General features: G+C 45.7%; 1 protein-coding gene across 1 annotated transcript in view; it reads left to right on the plus strand.

Annotated features, from left to right (window-relative positions):
* Positions 1-19,334, plus strand: part of PDE3B (phosphodiesterase 3B) — a gene marked incomplete at its 5' end in the record, with an annotated part of 40,449 nt that overhangs the window by 17,221 nt on the left and 3,894 nt on the right. The window contains 4 exon segments of the mRNA XM_040327857.1: positions 111-222; positions 4,889-4,987; positions 9,697-9,890; positions 13,543-13,746. Of these exon segments, the coding sequence (XP_040183791.1) occupies positions 111-222; positions 4,889-4,987; positions 9,697-9,890; positions 13,543-13,746 (609 nt within the window).

Genomic DNA, 19,334 nt, shown 5'->3' on the forward strand with positions numbered 1-19,334 from the left:
CTACAATTGCAGGAATTTTCTGCCGCAGAAATAAACGCCAATCCTTTTTTTATTTTTAGAACATTCTGACACCATTTATAAAAATCTTTATTTTTGTTACAACTTTGCAGGTTTCCTACACCTTGTTCCAGGATACAAGATTGTTTGAAATCTTCAACATCCCTCAACGAGAATTTCGTAACTTCTTCCAGGCGTTAGAGAACGGTTACAGAGACATCCCCTGTGAGTACCCGGCACACCGCTTGTTATTGAGGAACTACAACCCCCAGCGGGTCCTTCACAGTACTCAGTGGTACACTATAGGGCTGAAGTATGTGCACCCCTGACCATCACACCTATATGAACTTGTTGGCCCCCCCCCCCCCCCCCAAACCATGGGCATTTATATGGGGTAGACCCCATGCTGTGGCCTCATAAGTTCTGTGAGGTTTTCTGATTGGGAGTTTATCAGAAGTGCAGCAACAAAAAGTGTGATTGGATAGGATCAGAATAAAGTGATCTTCAGTGATTGGATAGGATCAGAATAAAGTGATCGTCAGTGATTGGATAGGATCAGAATAAAGCGATCATCAGTGATTGGATAGGATCAGAATAAAGCGATCATCAGTGATTGGATAGGATCAGAATAAAGCGATCATCAGTGATTGGATAGGATCAGAATAAAGTGATCATCAGTGATTGGATAGGATCAGAATAAAGCGATCATCAGTGATTGGATAGGATCAGAATAAAGCGATCATCAGTGATTGGATAGGATCAGAATAAAGTGATCATCAGTGATTGGATAGGATCAGAATAAAGTGATCATCTTGGTCTCTTTTTGTAGTTTGCTTCACTGATGGAACGACCACCCGAGTAACCCCCTCGGCTGGTACAAGGCCTGAGCTGGGAAGGCCCAGTTGGTGCCTCGGAGATGAGAGCCAGCGGGCACAAGACAGATCGGTGGCAGCTCATCGACTCGCCACCTTTACTTGTTAATATAGAAGCCAGCAGAGGAAGTCTTCCACCACCCCCATCCTCTACACCCCCCCCCATCCTCTACACCCCCCCCCCCCACCTCATTCCGCATGCCATGCTGTGTGTTCCCTGCCCCGAATTTTTATTCTGTATCCTTCCTTTTCCATAAAATCTCATTCCGTATATATACGTTTTGAAGGGTCAAGTACACAGAATTTGGAACATCCCACCCCCTTGCCATCAGAATAATTACCATGAGCCAAGTATCTATCATTTAGCCTGACGAGGTGGCTGGGCGTCTCGTCTGCAATTCCCCACACATATAATGAACTTCAATCACATTCTAAAAGTCATTTAGTTTAGGTAATTCTCTCCTAGAGACGTCCCGTCTCTGACAACAGCTATTAACCTGCAGAACACAATAACAAGGTATTTCACAAGCCGGCTCCACTTAGCATTTCAATAGCCTGAGCTAAGCATTGAAGGGTCATTGTCCTATTGACCTAGTCAGGACAAAATAAACCGCTTGTAATGTGTCCAGTACCTTCTGCAATGAACTGTCAGTAATGTCCCATCTTCTGAAATACATAGTTCTGTTACAGTTCCCTATTCCGAACCTCTTCATTCTGTACACCATGCTGTATGTTCCCTATTCCGCACCTCCTCGTTCCTTATATCACAATGTATGTTCCCTATTCCGCACCTCCTCATTCCTTATATCACAATGTATGTTCCCTATTCCGCACCTCCGCATTCCATATGACATGCTCTATGCTCCCTATTCCTCACCACTGCATTCCTTACACCATGCTGTATGTTCCCTATTCCACACCTCATCATTCTGCATACTGTGCTATATGTTCCCTATTCCTCACCTCCTCGTTCTGTATAACAGGCTGTATGTTTCCTATTCCGCACCTCCTCATTCCATATGCCATGCTCTATGTTCCCTATTCCACACCTCCTCATTCTGTACGCCATGCGGTATGTTCCCTATTTCTCACCTCCTCATTCTTTATAACCTGCTGTATGTTCCCTATTCCGCACCTCCTCGTTCCATATAACGGGCTGTATGTTTCTTATTCCACACCACCTCATTCTGTATGCCATGCTGTATGTTCCCTATTCCGCACTTCCTCATTCCGTACACCATGCTTTATGTTCCCTATTATGCACCTCCTCATTCTGTATGACATGCGGTATGTACCCTATTCCACACCTCCTGGTTCCAAATACCATGCTATGTGTTCCCTATTCCACACCTCCTCATTTCATACGTCATGCTGTATGTTCCCTATTCCACACCTCCTCATTCCATACGTCATGCTGTATGTTCCCTATTCCACACCTCCTCATTCCATACGTCATGCTGTATGTTCCCTATTCCACACCTCCTCATTCCAAATACCATGCTGTATGTTCCCTATTCCACACCTCCTCATTCCATACGTCATGCTGTATGTTCCCTATTCCACACCTCCTCATTCCATACGTCCTGCTGTATGTTCCCTATTCCACGCCTCCTCATTCCATACGTCCTGCTGTATGTTCCCTATTCCACACCTCCTCATTCCATACGTCATGCTGTATGTTCCCTATTCCTCACCTCCTCATTCCGTACGTCATGCTGTATGTTCCCTATTCCACACCTCCGCATTCCATATGCCATGCTCTATGCTCCCTGCTCCCTATTCCACACCTCCTGATTCTGTACACCATGCTGTATGTTCCCTTTCCGCACCTCCTCATTCCATATACCATGCTGTATGTTCTCTATTCCACGCCTCCTCATTCCATACGTCATGCTATGTGTTCCCTATTCCACACCTCCTCATTCCATACGTCATGCTGTATGTTCCCTTTCCGCACCTCCTCATTCCAAATACCATGCGGTATGTTCCCTATTCCACGCCTCCTTATTCTGTACACCATGCTGTATGTTCCCTATTCCGCACCTCCTCATTCCGTACGTCATGCTGTATGTTCCCTATTCCACACCTCCTCATTCCATACGCCATGCTGTATGTTCCCTATTCCGCACCTCCTCATTCCATACGCCATGCTGTATGTTCCCTATTCCGCACCTCCTCATTCCATACGCCATGCTGTATGTTCCCTATTCCGCACCTCCTCATTCCGTACATCATGCTGTATGTTCCCTATTCCACTCCTCCTCACTCCATACGTCATGCTGTATGTTCCCTATTCCACACCTCCTCATTCCATACGCCATGCTGTATGTTCCCTATTCCGCACCTCCTCATTCCATACGCCATGCTGTATGTTCCCTATTCCACACCTCCGCATTCCATATGCCATGCTCTATGCTCCCTGCTCCCTATTCCGCACCTCCTCATTCTGTACACCATGCTGTATGTTCCCTATTCCGCACCTCCTCATTCCATACGTCATGCTGTATGTTCCCTATTCCACACCTCCTGATTCTGTACACCATGCTGTATGTTCCCTTTCCGCACCTCCTCATTCCAAATACCATGCGGTATGTTCCCTATTCCACGCCTCCTTATTCCGTACACCATGCTGTATGTTCCCTATTCCGCACCTCCTCATTCCGTACATCATGCTGTATGTTCCCTATTCCACTCCTCCTCACTCCATACGTCATGCTGTATGTTCCCTATTCCACACCTCCTCATTCCATACGCCATGCTGTATGTTCCCTATTCCACGCCTCCTCATTCCATACGCCATGCTGTATGTTCCCTATTCCACACCTCCTCATTCCATACGCCATGCTGTATGTTCCCTATTCCACACCTCCTCATTCCATACGCCATGCTGTATGTTCCCCATCATCTCATTCTCTATCTATGCCAGGGATATGCAATCAGCTGACCTCCAGATGTTCTAAAACTACAAGTCCCATCATGCCTCTGGGTGTCATCCTTATGGATATCCGTCTTGCTCTGCCTCATGGGACTTGTAGTTCTGCAACAGCTGGAGGTCCCCCGATCTGTGTTGTTCCCTTCAGTCCTGAGATCAGGGGGGCTATCTCGGCTCGTCTGTCCTGTTTGGCTAGATTGTGATGAGCCGTCTCTTCAAAGACTCGGCGAGAGAAGGGCACTGTGGGCATCGGTTGGCTCTGGAAGAGTGAGGACTATGAACCAACATATGGACCTTCAGGTTGTCCTTGTAGAACCCTTCTGGTGATCTTTCTGACCCAAGTGCTGATCCTGATATTGCAGGCAGTCATTTTCAGGAATAGTGACCCTTCCAAGCCTTGGATGGGGGCCCCTGGGAAAGAAATTGCTTTGCCAAAAGAGGTTACAAACCCGGCAAGTGTAGTGGATGAGGCTCCCGAAGTCAGAAGTCTTGTGTCTTGTTGGATATCTGGGCAGCCCAGTGGTTGGCATTTCTGCCTTGCAGCACCAGAATTCCTGGCAGGACACTATCTGCATGGAGTTTGTATGTTTTTTCTGTGCTTTGGGTGTGTTTCCCTTGGGGGACTCGGATTCCCTCCCACACTTCAAAGACGTTGGTAGGATAATGGCCCCTCGTATGTGTAGTGATGTGAGGCAGGGAATCCCCAACATTTATAAGAGAACCCCCCGCGTACCGCCATTTCACTCCCTTGGTAGGCTCAATGCGGGAAAGTCCCAGCTTGGTATATGAAAGGTCCCTGGGCTTGAACCCTCAATTATACACAACACTAGGATTGTATAATGTTAGGAAACTGATGAAAAATCAGCTAAAACATCTCATTCTTCGGGGTTGGAGGCTATTGTGTGTTAACGCGTTTCGATCCCCTTTATCCCTGCCAATATACGCAGCAGAGATTGCGTTCCTTCTCTGTGAAAATGTAACATTTTATATCTTCCTAATCAAGACAATGTAACATTTTATATCTTCCCAATCAGGACAATGTAACATTTTGATACTGAAAGTAACACGACTTGTATTTGTTTTTCAGACCATAATCGGGTCCACGCCACTGATGTGCTGCACGCGGTTTGGTATCTGACCACGCGGCCGATTCCAGAATTTGAGGAACTCCCCAGTGAGGAGACAGGTAGGTAGGAGATGATTGAGAAAAGCCGGACATTTCATTGAAGGAGATCAAAGTGCGAAAAATAAAACGGTTATTCCGGGTGTCGCTGCGCCCGATCTACCATCGATCCTGAGTTGCATAAAAAACGTTGCGTCCTTTTCACTCCTCTCCTTCATGCTTTCCTGCTTGAGGGTGGAGCTGGAACCAGGGAACACAACTGGTTGCTTTTATTTCCCTTTATTTTTTTTTTTAGATTCAGGGCCAATGAGGATAGGGGTAGCTCTACCTAGCAAGCCCTCCTCTTGGAGCTTTTGCCATCTCTCCTTTCCCACACTCCTCTCCCGCACTCTCTCCTTGCCCCCACCCACCCTTTTCCCGCACGCTCTCCTCACCCACACTTTTCCTGCACTCTTGCCTCGCCCCCACCTACCCTTTTACCGCCCCCTCTCCTCGCCCCCACCCACCCATCTCCCGCCCCCTCTCCTCGCCCCCACCCACCATTTTCCCGCCCCCTCTCCTCGCCCCCACCCACCCTTTTCCCGAAGGTTCTGCATGCCTTGTCTTTTAGGACCTCTATGGTTGTCAGAAACCTCCTGATTGGATCATTTCTAGGCCAAGGTATGTGTTGCTTTTCGATTCACCAAGACTCCAGTTGGTAAATGTAAAAGAAGAGCTCTTGATTTGTTAGGTGTGTTTCCTTTAGAACGCCATGACTTTTGTTTTCTTTGGGTTGATAGTAGGGATGAGCCCAATGTTCGAGTCGAACATGATGAGGATGATGTCCCCCCGCCTCTTTTCCTGCAGCCTGCCAGGTTGTGTACTCACATAAGGGTCTGGTATGGATTTTTGGGGGGAACCCCATGCCATTTTTTTTAATTTTGTCACGGGGTTCCCCTTAAAATCCATACCAGACCTGAAGGGTCTGGTATGGATTTTGAGTGGTACCCCTAACGCCATTTAAAAAAAAAAATTGGCACAGGGTTCCCCTTGATATTTTGTTTAGGGCTCCCTTTAATATTCATACCAGAACCAAAGGGCCTGGTAATGGACTGGGGGGTCTGGTATGGATTTTGAGGGAGACCCCTACGCCATTTAAAAAGAAAATTGACGCAGGGTTCCTCTTAATATCAATACCAGACCTGAAGGGCCTGGTATGGAATTTGGGGGGACCCCCACGCAATATTTTTTTAATTTTGGCACGGGGTCCCCCTTTAAAATCCATACCAGACCTGAAGGGTCTGGTATGGATTTTGAGGGCAACCACTAACGCCATTTTTAAAAAAAAATTGGCGCATGGTTCCCCTTGATATTTTGTTTGGGGTTCCCTTTAATATTCATACCAGAACCAAAGGGCCTAGTAATGGACTGGGGGGGGGGGGACACATGCCGTTTTTTTAATGACTTTGATGTGTATTGCCGGGAGCCGACAATTCATTTTCGCCTCGAGTAGTTTTAAATCATTTTTTTTCCTTTAGAAATTACTTTTGTGCAGGGACTGTTCTAAACACGGGAAACATGCGCTACTTTACAGGCATACTATAGACACCCCTCTAGGTACGAAATTTAAAGGAATATTTTACTTTTATTGTTTCACTTTAAGCATTATTAAAATCACTGCTCCCAAAAAAATGGCAGTTTAAAAGATTTTTTTTTTTGCCTTGATACATGTCCCATGGGGCAGGACCCGGGTCCCTAAACCCTTTTAATGACAATAACTTGCATATTAACCTTTAAAATTAGCACTTTTGGTTTTTCATTTCCGTGTCCCATAGACTTTGGCCGTAATTTGCATGTTCTGCTGCGAACCGGGGGGGGGGGGGGGGGGGGGGGTTGGTGTTGTGCTCATCCCTAGTGAATAGATAGTGCCCATGTGGCACTGCATTTCTCCTGCACGTCTAGACTGTCTTGTGGGCCTGTCTGTGTTGGTGACAGTGGTGGGAGGTCATCCACATCCAGTAGGAACTTCACCTCGGTGTCATGTCCAGGTGCCGAGGAGGATTCTAGAGCCTCAGCCAGTCTCTCTCTCTTGTTTTATGATCTGTTCCTATCTGGTTAGTTGATTGATGAGGAAATGCTGATCTCTCCTGATCTCCTGCCAAGTGTCCGGCTGGGTTCCATCATCCCCCCCCCCCCTCCCCATCCCTTTCCCCGTGAGTTCCTTTGCTGCAGTCAGCATCTTGCTGGCACTTGCTCTGCATTAGTCTAATATTTCTTTACATAATTAGGAAATTAAACATCTCCAGCTAAAAATACCCCGGCCCCCGCCATCTCCTCCTGATTGCAGCAGCTCGGGCGGAGGGGAAACGACGGCCGCTTGTGGGTGATTCATGGCTGTGACGCTGGTGGGATGATCAATCTCAGTGAGCGGAGAGATCCCAGATTACACAGCAGATCTGCCATGGCCCCTTTATGGGGTTATTTATGTCTCTGTCTCCACATCACTGGAGCGGATTGCCCCGTGCAGTGGTGTCACTATGGGGGTGCCCGGGGGGGGGGGGGGGGTGATATTCAACAACGATGGTGTCGCCCTCATCCGCGACAGTGCATGGATTGGCATGCTTGTGTCGACTGCATTATTTACTGCATTGTTTGGGGTGCGCACCGTGACCATGCGATGCCGTCCCAAAACGTATACCCCCCCCCCACCTGAACCCTCCGCATTATGAAGACGTGACCGTTTTTCCTGGGGCAATTGTTTTCATTGATATGTGAGCAAACTGATCAGACTTCCAATTAGGGGAGGGTGGATTTGGCAGCTGCTTGGGGCTCAAAGCCAGGGTGCCACTTCACTTTTGTTGAGAGAATAAAAATATTTTCCACCAATTGCTATTTAGACCTCTGTCAGTCTGTGCTGAGCTACAGCCTCCCTTAATCAGTCTGCCGCAAGTCCCAGCTACCTCCTGTCACTGTGCGCTAAGACCTGGCCTCCCTCTGTCAGTATGCCCCTGGCCTCCCTCTGTCAGTATGCCCCTGGCCTCCCTCTGTCAGTATGCCCCTGGCCTCCCTCTGTCAGTATGCCCCTGGCCTCCCTCTGTCAGTATGCCCCTGGCCTCCCTCTGTCAGTATGCCCCTGGCCTCCCTCTTGTCACTGGGCACCGTGGCCCGTCATCCCTCTTGTCACTGGGCACCGTGGCCCGTCCTCCCTCTTGTCACTGGGCACCGTGGCCCGTCCTCCCTCTTGTCACTGGGCACCGTGGCCCGTCCTCCCTCTTGTCACTGGGCACCGTGGCCCGTCCTCCCTCTTGTCACTGGGCACCGTGGCCCGTCCTCCCTCTTGTCACTGGGCACCATGGCCCGTCCTCCCTCTGTCACTGGGCCAAATCATGTCTTTATGGAGATGTTGGATAAGAAGATGTATGGTTGAGGCTAGGGCTCTGTGTGGGACACTCACATTCTTTCACACCAAAGAGGTCACACCCTGTCTTTTTGGACCTGGCTTTGTACATGGGGGCAGGGCCGGCCTTAGGTGTTCAGGCGCCCTGTGCGAGCTAATCCTGTGGCGCCCCCCTCCTCGCCCCCTGGTCACCTAAACATACACAAAGAGAAAAAAATATTTATAACAAATAATTGTATTTTACTTCATTTTTTATTATTTTAAGTCCCTTATATCCTCCTCCCCTTCTGTGTGTAGGCTGGCTATAAAAAGTAAATATTTTTTCTTTTTATCTGAAAGTAGATGCATGCAGGGCCAGGGGCTCAGTGTGACTTACCTTTCGGTGGACGGTGCGGCTTTGCATTTAAAAATGGCACCACGCCCGGCGCTTAGACGCCCCTGCGCATGCGCCCTCTGCCCAAGAATAGCCAAGCGTTTTCGGGCTTTGCCGAGCAGCGGCGGCTCATGCGCAGTGTGCCTGTCGGGGCTGGCAGCAGCCATTTTTTTCAGGTGCCGCAGCCGATGCGTTGCTCTTCACCCTGTCCCAGGGCAGAGGGACCTGGCAGTGCCTGCTGCTGTGATTCATAGGAGTCGGACTCCTGTGATGATCATGTGAGTAACTGACTGCTACTCACATTCTGCGTGCTGTGATGGCCGCACGGCGCCCCTTTTGCCCATGGCGCCCTGTGCGGCCGCACAGCTCGCACACCCCAAAGGCCGGCCCTGCATGGGGGGCAGTCATGCTGGAACAGAAAGGGGTTTTCACTAAACTGTTACCACAATGTTGAAAGAGCACAAATGTCTGCAATGCCCGTGTAGACTGCAGTATTAAAGCTGCTCTTCCCTGGAAATGCCCAAACTCATTTGGAGGAGAAAAATAGATCTTGCAGACAGATATGAAGAGTTCTAATAAAGCCATTTCAGCTGTTTTCTTTCATGACTGCAAAAGGTGTTAAATAATTGTTTTAATGCTGACAAATCAATAACCTTTTGAAACGCTTGTTAAAAATAAAACATTCAGTTTGAGGTTGCAGGGAGATGTCCTCCCATCCTTGGTCATATGACATCAGGGCCTCTGCTGGTTCCCCCAATCAGAGAGCTTTCTGTATATATGCCTATTGAATGTCTACAAAGAGAGCAGTGACATCATAGTTCTGGTGGTACCGCCCCATAGTGGTGTTTATATTGGAATTTATCCAGATGTAATCCACAGTGCAGAACCATGCCGGTGGAACGTCGAGTTCCCTTCACGTCAGGGAAAAACGATTGGCCCACAGCATGTTTTCTTTATCTCATCTCTTGGCATTTTATCTTTGTTAGATATTGTCTCTTATTTTTGGTGTTTTCCTCTCTCTAGATGCAGACAATGTGGGCCTCGCTCATGTCTTTCTGACCTCAAAGAGCTGTCAAGACACTGACAACAGCTATGGATGCTTGGCAGCCAACATCCCCGCCCTGGAACTCATGGCGCTCTATGTGGCGGCAGCTATGCACGATTATGATCACCCGGGTCGCACCAATGCCTTTCTTGTGGCCACAAATGCTCCACAGGTGAGTACAGTTTTTTTTTTTTTACATTTTTTATATTTTCTCGTCCCCGTCCTTTGGAGGTTCTCCAGGCATGGTCATCTGTGGATCCTTTTCTGTCATAATCGCCTCAAATCCTTTCCTTTACTGACTTTAATACTCTGAAGATTCTCTTGGAAGATCCTGACACTGATCACAAAATATCCCTCTCCTGTCTGGATGCTTATAGAAAATATCCTACCGTCATCATGGTGCCAGATTTATAATCCTCCTCTTCAGTCTTCACCTATCCTATCACTTTTCAATAGTTCCTTTGAGACCTTTCTGTCCAGGACTTCTCTTGTTATGAATACAGATAATCCTCTCTTGTCCCAGATCTTATCTTCTGCTTTCTGAATTTCTGGCATCAAAATCTTATCCCCTGCTGCCCAAGTTTGTATCCTCTGCCTTCCCAACTAGGGCCCTCTGCCGTCCCGGCTCGGGCTCTCTGCCGTCCCGGCTCGGGCTCTCTGCCGTCCCGGCTCGGGCTCTCTGCCGTCCCGGCTCGGGCTCTCTGCCGTCCCGGCTCGGGCTCTCTGCCGTCCCTCTGTTGCGCCGTCTCTAAACCCTCTGTTGCGCCATCTTCTAAACCCTCTGTTGCGCCATCTTCTAAACCCTCTGTTGCGCCATCTTCTAAACCCTCTGTTGCACCATCCTCTAAACCCTCTGTTGCGCCATCCTCTAAACCCTCTGTTGCGCCATCCTCTAAACCCTCTGTTGCGCCATCCTCTAAACCCTCTGTTGTGCCATCCTCTAAACCCTCTGTTGCGCCATCCTCTAAACCCTCTGTTGCGCCATCCTCGAAACCCTCTGTTGCGCCATCCTCGAAACCCTCTGTTGCGCCGTCTCTAAACCCTCTGTTGCGCCATCTTCTAAACCCTCTGTTGCGCCATCCTCTAAACCCTCTGTTGTGCCGGCTCTAAACCCTCTGTTGCGCCGGCTCTAAACCCTCTGTTGCGCCGGCTCTAAACCCTCTGTTGCGCCGTCTCTAAACCCTCTGTTGCGCCGTCTCTAAACCCTCTGTTGCGCCGTCTCTAAACCCTCTGTTGCGCCGTCTGTAAACCCTCTGTTGCGCCGTCTGTAAACTCTCTGTTGCGCCGTCTGTAAATCCTCTGTTGCGCCGTCTGTAAACCCTCTGTTGCGCCGTCTGTAAACCCTCTGTTGCGCCGGCTCTAAACCCTCTGTTGCGCCGGCTCTAAACCCTCTGTTGCGCCGTCTCTAAACCCTCTGTTGCGCCGTCTCTAAACCCTCTGTTGCGCCGTCTCTAAACCCTCTGTTGCGCCGTCTCTAAACCCTCTGTTGCGCCGTCTCTAAACCCTCTGTTGCGCCGTCTCTAAACCCTCTGTTACGCCGGCTCTAAACCCTCTGTTGCGCCGGCTCTAAACCCTCTGTTGCGCCGGCTCTAAACCCTCTGTTGCGCCGGCTCTAAACCCTCTGTTGCGCCGGCTCTAAACCCTCTGTTGCACCGGCTCTAAACCCTCTGTTGCGCCGGCTCTAAACCCTCTGTTGCGCCGGCTCTAAACCCTCTGTTACGCCGGCTCTAAACCCTCTGTTGCGCCGGCTCTAAACCCTCTGTTGCGCCGGCTCTAAACCCTCTGTTGCGCCGGCTCTAAACCCTCTGTTGCGCCGGCTCTAAACCCTCTGTTGCACCGGCTCTAAACCCTCTGTTGCGCCGGCTCTAAACCCTCTGTTGTCCCTGGTTAAGTTCCTCTGCCAGCCCGGTTTGGATTTTCTGGTTTTACACCTCTGCCCCCCCCTACTTTTGATTATTTGACCCCCCAGTTCTGATCCTCTGCTGTCCCTAATCTTATCCTATCCTATTTCTGATCCAAAATGATCCTCTCCTAACCCAAGTCTTCCAGGATCTTTGCTCTTTTTTACACTGATTACAATGAATCTGTCTTGTCTCAAGGATCCTATATTGTTTTGACCCTCGTTTTGGGATCCTCACCTCTTCTAACCATATTCCCTTTAAAAATGTATATTGTTTCATTTCTGATCTTGGAGGATCTTTTCCTATCTGGCGCCGGATTGAGGGGGAAATGCTCCTCCCTCTGTCCCAACCCTGTTTTCATCTCCTGATGTTGATGGTTGAAGGACTCTCTCCTGTGTAGACTCTGATCCCTCGATGATACTTTGTACATCTAAATCTGATCTTGCTGGAGATCTCCGATCCTCCTACAGAAACTAAAGGGGGGGGGGGGGGGGAAATTTGGCGTGTTTATGGCCCCATTCATCTCAAAAAGCTGATTATTCGGGTTGGGCTCATTTTGGCGGCTTACGAGAAACAATACAGACCTTTTCTTTGTCATCTGCGCAATCAGTGGTGATTAAATTGGGCGCACAGCGCCAGTCGCCTTCCGTGTCCCGTTTTGGCCGAGAACTGAGGGCCGTTTGCTGGAATCTCTGTAATCAATGTTGAAAGCCAGAGCGCAGAGATAGACGCACGTCCGGCACTCATCTTCTCCGCTTGATTAGAAGCCGCAGAACACGGATTCACCCTCAAGGATAACCTGATTATGGTGGATCAGCTGAGTGCCGTTTTAATCCCATTATGAAGATCGATTTGACATGGCCACGAGGGAGGCCCGAGACATTTTTCAGCATAGACATTAAGGCTTCTAAATTGGTTTATCGTTGAATGATTCAACTTTAGCTTTATGATTTATCTTATTTTATGTTTAACCATGAAGTGCAACAGGTCTTCCTGGCCGGAGGACTCTCTTCAATTAAAAAATAATAAGAAAATAAAAATCTTTACCTTCAGTAAGGCCATTTTGGCCATTTTAAAGAGGTTGGTTGGGTCTTCTCCATTATAAAAAAAATTGATCTTCATTTCCAATTTGTTCTCGTTCTTTGTTCCTCCCCATGGACAATAACGACGGGGGCGCTCTTCCTCCCCATTGACGCGAACGACGGGGCGCTCTTCCTCCCCATTGACGCGAACGACGGGGCGCTCTTCCTCCCCATTGACGCGAACGACGGGGCGCTCTTCCTCCCCATTGACGCGAACGACGGGGCGCTCTTCCTCCCCATTGACGCGAACGACGGGGCGCTCTTCCTCCCCATTGACGCGAACGACGGGGCGCTCTTCCTCCCCATTGACGCGAACGACGGGGCGCTCTTGCTCCCCATTGACGCGAACGACGGGGCGCTCTTGCTCCCCATTGGCGCCAGCGACGGGGTCACCGTCCCTCCCCATTGGCGCCAGCGACGGGGTCACCGTCCCTCCCCATTGGCGCCAGCGACGGGGCCACCGTCCCTCCCCATTGGCGCCAGCGACGGGGCCACCGTCCCTCCCCATTGGCGCCAGCGACGGGGCCACCGTCCCTCCCCATTGGCGCCAGCGACGGGGCCACCGTCCCTCCCCATTGGCGCCAGCGACGGGGCCACCGTCCCTCCCCATTGGAGCGAGCGACGGGGCCACCGTTCCTCCCCATTGGAGCGAGCGACGGGGAAACTGTTTACTCCCACTAACACCAGGACATTTTCTTCTCCCACTGACCACAGTCTGGCCCCCCTAAAGTCTGAAGATTAGTAAAAATGGCCCTTTTGTTTAAAAAGTTTGGAGGCCACCCTTGTAGACAATTGCCCCCTACGAGTTTCACAGCCATCTCCCTGCTCATTTTTGTTTCAGGCTGTTCTGTATAACGATCGGTCGGTCCTGGAGAATCACCACGCGGCCTCCGCCTGGAACCTCTTCCTGTCCCAGCCGGACTACAACTTCCTAACATACCTGGACCACGTACAGTTCAAGCGGTTCCGCTTTCTCGTCATCGAAGCCATCCTTGCCACCGACCTCAAGAAGCACTTCGATTTCCTGGCCGAATTCAATGCAAAGGTGCGTGTGCTGCATATTTCCAGCCTCAGACTCGCAGTTAAAGAACCGCTTCTCAACACCAGTACTTGACCTCACAAATGCTCTTTTGGTGTGGAGGAACTCAATTGTCCTGCACAGAGACCTGACCTCAACCCTACTTTAGGAAGACCTTTTTGGTATATAAGGTCTTCTCATCCGCCATCATCCGTACCTGCCTTTAACCCTACGCAACACCTTTGTGATGAGGTCTTCTCATCCCAAAATAGTTCACTAGGTTTGAGGTCATGAAGGAACTTAGTTGCCCCGCATAGGGCCCTGAACTCTATTCAACACCTTTGGGATGAATTTGGAATGCTGATGGTGAGCTTGACCCCCACAAATGGGAACACCTCCCCACAGGCATCCTCCAAAGCAGTGGCGGCTGGTGCTCTATTTTTTTGGGGGGGCGCAAACAAAACCCCAGTCAACCCCCCCCCCCCCCCCGCCACTCGCAGACAATGGGACCTGCAGACAGACAGAGAGACAGATAGATAGATAGACAGACAGATAATAAAACAGATAGATAGATAGATAGATATAGATAGATAAATAGATAATTAGGCAGATAGCTATAGATAGATAGATAGATAGATAGATAGATAGATAGATAGATAGATAGATAGATAGAGGGAGGGGGAGGGAGCGAGAGATAGAGCTATATATAATTAGATAGATAATTAGACAGACAGATAGATAGATAGAGAGACATAGCTAGATAGAGCTATAGATAATTAAACAGATAGATAGATGGAGGGAGGGGGAGAGAGATAGAGCTATAGATAATTAGATAGATAGATAATTAGACATACAGATAGATAATTAGATAGATAGATAGATAATTAGACAGACATATAGATATAGATAATTAGATAGATCGATAGATAGATAATTAGACAGACATATAGATATAGATAATTAGATAGATCGATAGATAGATAGATAGATAGATAGATAGATAATCAGACAGACAGATATAGATAGATAATTAGATAGAGAGCGATAGATAGATAGATAGATAGATAGATAGATAGATAGATAGATAGATAGACAGACAGACAATTAAACAGATAGAGAGAGACAGAGAAAGAGAGAGAGAGAGGGAGAGCGATAGATAGATAGATAGATAGATAGATAATTAAACAGACAGATATATAGATATAGATAGATAATTAGATGGATATAGATAGATAGATAGATAGATAGATAATCAGACAGACAGCTAGCTATAGATAATTAGATAGACAGACAAATAGATAGATAGATAGATAGATAGATAGATAGATAGAGACATAGAGATATAGAGCTATAGATAGATAGATAGATAGAGACATAGAGCGATAGATAGATAGATAGATAGATAGATAGATAGATAATTAAACAGACCGATAGATATAGATAGACAGACAATTAGATAGATACATAGATAGATAATTAGACAGAGGTAGCTAATAGATAGATAGATAGATAGATAGATAGATAGATAGATAGAGACATAGATAGATAGAGACATAGATAGATAGAGAGAGAGATAGATCTATAGAGAGAGAGAGAGATAGATCTATAGAGAGAGAGAGAGATAGATCTATAGAGAGAGAGAGAGAGATAGATCTATAGAGAGAGAGAGATAGATAGAGCTATAGATCGAGAGATAGATAGATAGAGCTATAGATAGATAGATAGATAGATAGATAGATAGATAGATAGATAGATAGATAGATAGATAGATAGATAGATAGATAGATAGATAGATAGATCGAGAGATAGATAGATAGAGCTATAGATAGATAGATAGATAGATAGATAGATAGATCTATAGATCGAGAGATAGATAGATAGAGCTATAGATAGATAGATAGATAGATAGATCTATAGATCGAGAGATAGATAGATAGATAGATCTATAGATCGAGAGATAGATAGATAGATAGATCTATAGATCGAGAGATAGATAGAGCTATAGATAGATAGATAGATAGATAGATCTATAGATAGATCTATAGATAGAGAGATAGATAGATAGATAAAGCTATAGATATAGAGATAGATAGATCTATAGATAGAGAGATAGATAGATCTATAGATAGAGAGATAGATATGGCTATAGATAGAGAGATAGATAGATCTATAGATAGAGAGATAGATAGATAGATAATTAAACAGACATATATATAGATATAGATATATAATTAGATGGATATAGATAGATAGATAGATAATCAGACAGACAGCTAGCTATAGATAATTAGATAGACAGACAAATAGATAGATAGATAGATAGATAGATAGATAGATAGATAGAGACATAGAGATATAGAGCTATAGATAGATAGATAGATAGATAGAGACATAGAGCGATAGATAGATAGATAGATAGATAGATAGATAGATAGATAGATAGATAGATAGATAATTAAACAGACAGATAGATATAGATAGACAGACAATTAGATAGATAAATAGATAGATAATTAGACAGAGGTAGCTAATAGATAGATAGATAGATAGATAGATAGATAGATAGATAGATAGATAGATAGATAGAGACATAGATAGATAGAGACATAGATAGATAGAGAGAGAGATAGATCTATAGAGAGAGAGAGAGATAGATAGAGCTATAGATAGATAGATAGAGACATAGATAGATAGAGACATAGAGCTATAGATAGAGAGATAGATAGATAGATAGATAGATAGATCTATAGATCGAGAGATAGATAGATAGATAGATAGAGAGATAGATAGATAGATCTATAGATCGAGAGATAGATAGATAGATATATAGATCGAGAGATAGATAGATAGATAGATCTATAGATAGATCTATAGATAGAGAGATAGATAGATAGATAGATAGATCTATAGATAGAGAGATAGATAGATAGAGCTATAGATAGATAGATAGATAGATAGATAGATAGATAGATAGATAGATAGATAGATAGATAGATAGATCGAGAGATAGATAGATAGAGCTATAGATAGATAGATAGATAGATAGATAGATAGATCTATAGATCGAGAGATAGATAGATAGAGCTATAGATAGATAGATAGATAGATAGATCTATAGATCGAGAGATAGATAGATAGATAGATCTATAGATCGAGAGATAGATAGAGCTATAGATAGATAGATAGATAGATAGATCTATAGATAGATCTATAGATAGAGAGATAGATAGATAGATAAAGCTATAGATATAGAGATAGATAGATCTATAGATAGAGAGATAGATAGATCTATAGATAGAGAGATAGATATGGCTATAGATAGAGAGATAGATAGATCTATAGATAGAGAGATAGATAGATAGATAATTAAACAGACATATATATAGATATAGATATATAATTAGATGGATATAGATAGATAGATAGATAATCAGACAGACAGCTAGCTATAGATAATTAGATAGACAGACAAATAGATAGATAGATAGATAGATAGATAGAGACATAGAGATATAGAGCTATAGATAGATAGATAGATAGATAGAGACATAGAGCGATAGATAGATAGATAGATAGATAGATAGATAGATAGATAGATAGATAGATAATTAAACAGACAGATAGATATAGATAGACAGACAATTAGATAGATAAATAGATAGATAATTAGACAGAGGTAGCTAATAGATAGATAGATAGATAGATAGATAGATAGATAGATAGATAGAGACATAGATAGATAGAGACATAGATAGATAGAGAGAGAGATAGATCTATAGAGAGAGAGAGAGAGATAGATAGAGCTATAGATAGATAGATAGAGACATAGATAGATAGAGACATAGAGCTATAGATAGAGAGATAGATAGATAGATAGATAGATAGATAGATCTATAGATCGAGAGATAGATAGATAGATAGATAGAGAGATAGATAGATAGATCTATAGATCGAGAGATAGATAGATAGATATATAGATCGAGAGATAGATAGATAGATAGATCTATAGATAGATCTATAGATAGAGAGATAGATAGATAGATAGATAGATAGATCTATAGATAGAGAGATAGATAGATCTATAGATAGAGAGATAGATAGATCTATAGATAGAGAGATAGATAGATAGAGAGATAGATAGATAGATAGATAGATATGGCGAGAGAGAGAGAGAGAGAGAGAGAGAGAGAGAGAGAGAGAGAGGGGACAGGCAGGACAGTCAGATAGATAGACAGACAGAGATGAGAGATTTGTAAAGCACAGCTGCAGGACGTAGTACTCTATGGCGCCCTCACACACAGACAGGAGATGTGAAGCACGGCACCCTCCCCCTCCCTCCTGTCCTCTCTCAGTCCGATCACAGTACAGGCTGAGCATACAGCATAAGCTGCTGGACATGATGGGGTGGACAGGGACACTGGACAGGACAGACAATGAGACAAATAAAGTGTTTTAATAAGTTACTTTACCTTAGAGTCCTCCTGGAGTCAAAACCGAAGTAACACTGCCCTGAGGAAAGCACCGCCCATTTCCTTCTGCAGTGAGGAAGCAGCAGGACCCAATTAGAGAGGAGAGTGGAGACACTGGAGAGTGATTGGCTCATGGCGCACAGCACATAGCCACAGAGCTTAAAAAAAACTGCAAATGAAGCGTCTTGCCTGCTGCATTGGCATGACGCTTCAATGATGCTATAGCAGTGCTCTGAGTCTTTGACCGGCGCTCACCCTGAACATGCACCGTCTTAAAGGACCTTTTTTTTTTCTTAAAGGGCCCAAAAAAAAAATTTTTTTTTCATTTTTTTTTTTTTTTTTTTTTTTTTACTGGCTTTAGGGAGAGGGGGGGCGGCGCCCATGCGCCCCCTATGGACGGGCCGCCACTGCCCAAAGCCTTTGTGGAAAGACCCAGAAGAGTGGAAGATGTTGTAACCCAAAGGGGGGAAGGGAGCAACTCCATATTAATGGCCATGGGGTAAAGGGGCAGCTTCATATTAATGGCCATGTCATGGGGAGGAGAGGATAGCTCCATATTAATGGCCATGGGGGGGGAGGGGGCAACTCCATATTAATGGCCATTGGGGAGAGGGGCAACCTCCATATTAATGGCCATGGGGGAGAGGGGCAATGCCATATTAATGACCCTGGGGGGAAAGGGACAAATTCCATATTAATGGCCCTGGGGGAAGGGGGCAAAATCCATATTAATGGACATGGGGGAGAGGGGCAACTCCATATTAATGGACATGGGGGAGAGGGGCAAACTCTATTCTAATGGCCATGGTTTTGCGTTTTTTGTTTGGTTTTGTTTTTTGCTTTCAAAGACATTTGTGAAAAAGTAATGCCGCGTACACACGACCGTTTTTCGGGTTGTAAAAAATGACGTTTTTTTTTTTATGTCATTAAAAACGATGGTGTGTGGGCTCCAGAGCATTTTTCACGATGTAAAAAATGGCCATTAAAAATTTCGAACATGGTCTAATTTTTCACGACGTTTTTAACGTTGTAAAAAAATGGTCGTGTGTGGGCTTTAACGGCGTGAAAAAAAACGTGCATGCTCAGAAGCAAGTTATGAGACGGGAGCGCTCGTTCTGGTAAAACTAGCGTTCGTAATGGAGATCG

This window comes from Rana temporaria, chromosome 11 (genome assembly GCF_905171775.1).
Source record: "Rana temporaria chromosome 11, aRanTem1.1, whole genome shotgun sequence".
Classification (NCBI taxonomy): domain Eukaryota; kingdom Metazoa; phylum Chordata; class Amphibia; order Anura; family Ranidae; genus Rana; species Rana temporaria.